Raw genomic sequence first — 4,402 nt, 5'->3', positions numbered from 1 at the left:
TCTTAAAAGAGATTTATTAGTGCTTTAGATTTTAACGTAGTCCGTTAATGGAAAACTCCCGGTTAAATACTATCAGTGTTCTGAGTAATTAATTTCAGATGTCTGAAGATCTTTTCTCCTCAACTGCAAGAAAATTTTGTTTGAGTGTTGTGAGTTAAGTGGCGTAAAGTTCGCAAACATAATTTTTATCCTATTTTCTTTTCCTTTTAAACATGTTATAATATTTACTCTTAGCTTTTATTCTTTTGCTACGTATGTGCTTTTAGAGTATTCCTTTGCTACGTAATTGTTTTTACAATACTTAGGTTACCCTTTCCTGAGAGATGTGATGGACAGAATATCTGAAAATCACGTTGATATCTAGTTGCATTTGCTGTATTGTGTTAACATTGTAATGATTAGGTAATAATATCAGTTTAAATGCAGAATGATTCTTATGCTAAATAATGTTTTGTTGTAGGTTGGATGACCACCTGGTGACTGCACATGGTTACACGGCCAATCAGTATCGCTGTGAGTATTGCCCTCGGTCCTTTTGCTGGAGACCGAATCTCATTCACCATAAGACAATCCATGGAGAGTACAAGCGATATCCATGCGAGAATTGTCCTCGGGTCTTTACGGATTCCATGACCCTTCAGAAGCACATCAGAAATCAACATGCTGGTGCTCGTTGCCACGCTTGTCCTGAATGTGGCAAGACTTTTGCTACTAGTTCGGGTCTCAAACAGCACACTCACATCCATTCTTCAGTCAAACCATTTCAGTGTGAAGTCTGTTTTAAAGCTTACACTCAATTCAGTAACTTGTGCAGACACAAACGCATGCATGCTGACTGTCGCTTACAAATTAAATGTACCAGATGTGGGCAAGCCTTCTCTACTGTGACATCGTTAGCAAAACACAAGAGATTCTGCGACACTGCTCCATCTTTATCCATGCCTCCAGGTCATCATTCTTTGCATGACAATAAGTTATCACCTAATGGTTTGCATCTGGGTGGTATTTCATCTACACCACCAAGTCCTTTTATGATGTATCCAAGGCCAGTTTTACCCTTCCCCTCCCTGTTATCGAGCTATCCCATGTTCCCATCAATTCCCTCTCTAGTTGGGGGCCCCCAACACCCACTTCTTACATCATCACTTCTTTTACCTTTCCAAAATTCAAGTCATCGGGATACATCATCATCAACACCAACGGAAGAAAAAGAACCCAACAACTTTGATGTACGTATGCCGATTTCATCAGGGTTAGAAACCGCTCAGTCTCCTGTACAAGAAGAATCTTCATTGTTGGCCTCACCACGATTTTCCCCTTCACCAACACCTAATTATTCGTTATCCTCTGTAAGAGAATCTCTTCCAGTGTCAGATTTGAAAAATGTAAGTGAGGAGAGTCAAGAGCCAGAAGATTTCAAAGAGCATCTTACCAACTCTCCAGAAATCAGGAAAACCAGTTCTGAATCACTAGAATCTAAACATGTTCTTGAAATGTCTAAGAATGAGATTAAGATAGAGTTAACTACTGGAAATAGGGAAAGAAAAGAACAACCTTTAGATTTAACGTTAAGACGCAAAGATAATGAAGGCATCAATTTATTTTTAGGAAGCTTCAGTGATGTGTCCCATGCTAGTGATCAAATAAGAGAGTGTGTTCACTCACCTGCCCCTGTTGAAGCCAAATCTGTTGAAGAATCACTCCCTCGTCCTGATCGTCCCTTCTTACGAATTAGTGATTTACTTAAAGATACAAATAATACATCTAAAGGCCCACCCCCACCTCAGTCCCCCTCACTCTTTGAAGCACCTGTCAAGTTACCATTAGCATATCCTAGGCCAATGCATCCTGCTTTCCTACTTGATATGTATCGCAGTATTGATTGTAGTTTAGATCGAAGTCATCTTCTTCATGGAGGTAGTCTACCAGGAGGAAGTATTCCAGGTACCAGGTATCCTTTACTTCCACCTTATCTTCCACCCACCAGTATGACTGGCATGGGATTAGGTTTAAATCGTAATGCTGGTCTTGACATGCTAAAAGCTCATATGTCAAGTGCCGGTAGACCTTATGGGGATATCAACCGCCCATATGACCTAATGGCCTCTCATATACCACGAGCTAAAGACCGATATTCGTGCAAGTTTTGTGGTAAAGTGTTCCCGAGATCAGCCAATCTCACACGCCACTTGAGAACTCACACGGGTGAGCAACCTTATAAATGTAAATATTGCGAAAGATCTTTTAGCATATCTTCTAATTTGCAGCGTCATGTTCGCAACATTCACAATAAAGAGAAACCTTTCAAGTGCCCCTTGTGTGACCGATGTTTTGGACAGCAGACTAACCTAGACCGGCATCTCAAGAAACACGAAGTTGGGGGTCCAAATCTGCCTGACTCACCAGATGCCCCCGATTCTACCAGTGCAGCCGTGGATAATTCAACGAATTTCTTGAGCGATGAAATAAGGTCATTCGTTGACAAAGTGACCGACTCGACGACTGGTGATATTATTGATGATAATGATGACCCAATAGATGAAGAGGATGATGAGGATGACAAGGAACTCATTGATGTGACAGATGCTGATGACAGTGTTAATATGAACTGTCCTGGAAAACGCTTAAGAGTAGAATAATGAGAAAATACTAAGCATTTATGGAAAATGGTCGTTTAAAGAGTGAACGTAGGCTCGGCCGTTATTGTAATATACTTAACGACTTGGAAACCACAGGAAAGTGTACTGACATTATGTATGGTGTTATAAAAACCATTGTATATTGTGGATATGTCTATAAACAATAGGAGTATAACTTGAATCAAAATTAATATAGCAAACTGTTTCGTAATTTCCAAGTGATCCATGTCCATATTGCTATGAAAGATATCAGCTTTTTAAATACTCTTTTGTAATAAAACATTATTGGTTGATTTTTGAAAACATTGGGACAATACATTCTCATTAGACTCCTTGAGTATTACAATGAAATGCAATCTACATTTGTGACTGTAGTCTACATTATTCACTTCTTGAATGTGTTACAAGAATTCCAAAGAGACAGTGGTACCAGCGTGATTATATTTGCGATTTTTATTTATAAGTACAAGATTTGTACAAAGTGAATTGTTACTAGACAATCTGGGCTGCGGCCTTCCTGGTCATAGCTTTTTGATGTAAACCAAAATTCATCTGAAGTTTCACTCTTGGAAAGATTTCATTATAACATATCCTTCAATTAGTATGATATTTATTGATGAAAGGACTTTTTTTGACGATTGTGTAATTAGATATGTGTTATAATCTTTTAAGCGGAATCAGTGAAGTATATCTGCTAACTTAGATATTCTCTGGTCTTGGACCAAACTGCAGCATATTTCAGTGAATGGCGAAAATGTAAGAGAGCTTTATAGCACATTTTCAAGAAGATATTTAATACGAAATCTGTTGCCAAACAGCAAGTGACAAGAAGTATGTTGGGAAAGAAGTCAACAACCTGTTTTTATCCTTATCGGCATTTATTTCTGCATCATTAATTATTTCGAATGACATTCACTACTAACATTTGACTTCCCTTCGTCCTATTTCTTCTTGATGTAAACTTGAGGGATCACTAGTCCTCCGAAGACTTAGAAAGATGCTTATTATATGTGCGTTTTGTGCAATGTAATGGATGTGTTAATTTTTAACTTATGTAGACAGGTAGTGTGTACATAAATGGTTGAAAGATTATATTTTGTTAATAAAATGAGAAATGCTTTGCACACTTGTTTTTTTTATCGCCTTTGGATTATAGCATTCTTTGGTGTTTTAGAGAATGATAATAACAATTTCAGAGATTTGGTTAAGTATGTTTATTACCATGAAAAGGTAAGTTGTATCCGTGACATCTTGCCATCATCAGAGGCTCGGGTGAAGTGTTCCAAAGGGAAAAAACTGTCTATTAAGAGCTTCATATTGATTTAATAGCATGCAGTGCTCTTAAAGGTAGCATACTGTACAATGTTTGTAATACCATCATAGAGAGAGAGAGAGAGAGAGAGAGAGAGAGAGAGAGAGAGAGAGAGAGAGAGAGAGAGAGAGAGAGAGAGAGAATTTATCTTTCAATTAGAGCAAAAAAGTTGCAGGTCTGAGTTGCTGAATGAAGCTGTAAATTCTTTTTGAATACGTCTTAATGAACTAGTGTTAAATGGTGAGTTTTTAAGTGATCAGAGCATGCCGTTTATATGAAAGGGAAAAATTCAGGTTGCACTATCCATCGAAAAGTATTTTCTCATTAAACTTTAACAATGATTAAGACAGCTTTACCGAATAGAAAAGCTAAGACCTCAACAGAAGCTTACATTTGAAGGAAAATATAAACAGCATTAGCAAAAAGAGCTTGTTAATGTAACAATTGATGC

The 4,402-nt window shown here is 37.7% G+C and overlaps 1 protein-coding gene across 2 annotated transcripts in view; it reads left to right on the top strand.

Moving 5' to 3' along the window:
* LOC137652910 (transcription factor hamlet-like) overlaps positions 1 to 3,708 on the top strand; it is a 111,587-nt gene extending 107,879 nt beyond the window's left edge. For both annotated transcript variants that reach the window (XM_068386312.1, XM_068386306.1), the window contains exon 7: positions 461 to 3,708. In XM_068386312.1, the coding sequence (XP_068242413.1) occupies positions 461 to 2,639 (2,179 nt within the window). In that variant the 3' untranslated portion in view covers positions 2,640 to 3,708. The remainder of the gene's footprint in view (positions 1 to 460) is intronic.
* Positions 3,709 to 4,402: the final 694 nt, after the last annotated feature.

This window comes from Palaemon carinicauda, chromosome 1 (assembly GCF_036898095.1).
Source record: "Palaemon carinicauda isolate YSFRI2023 chromosome 1, ASM3689809v2, whole genome shotgun sequence".
Lineage (NCBI taxonomy): Eukaryota > Metazoa > Arthropoda > Malacostraca > Decapoda > Palaemonidae > Palaemon > Palaemon carinicauda.
Note: the sequence above shows the minus strand (reverse complement) of the source record. Positions and strands in the feature narration are given on the sequence as shown.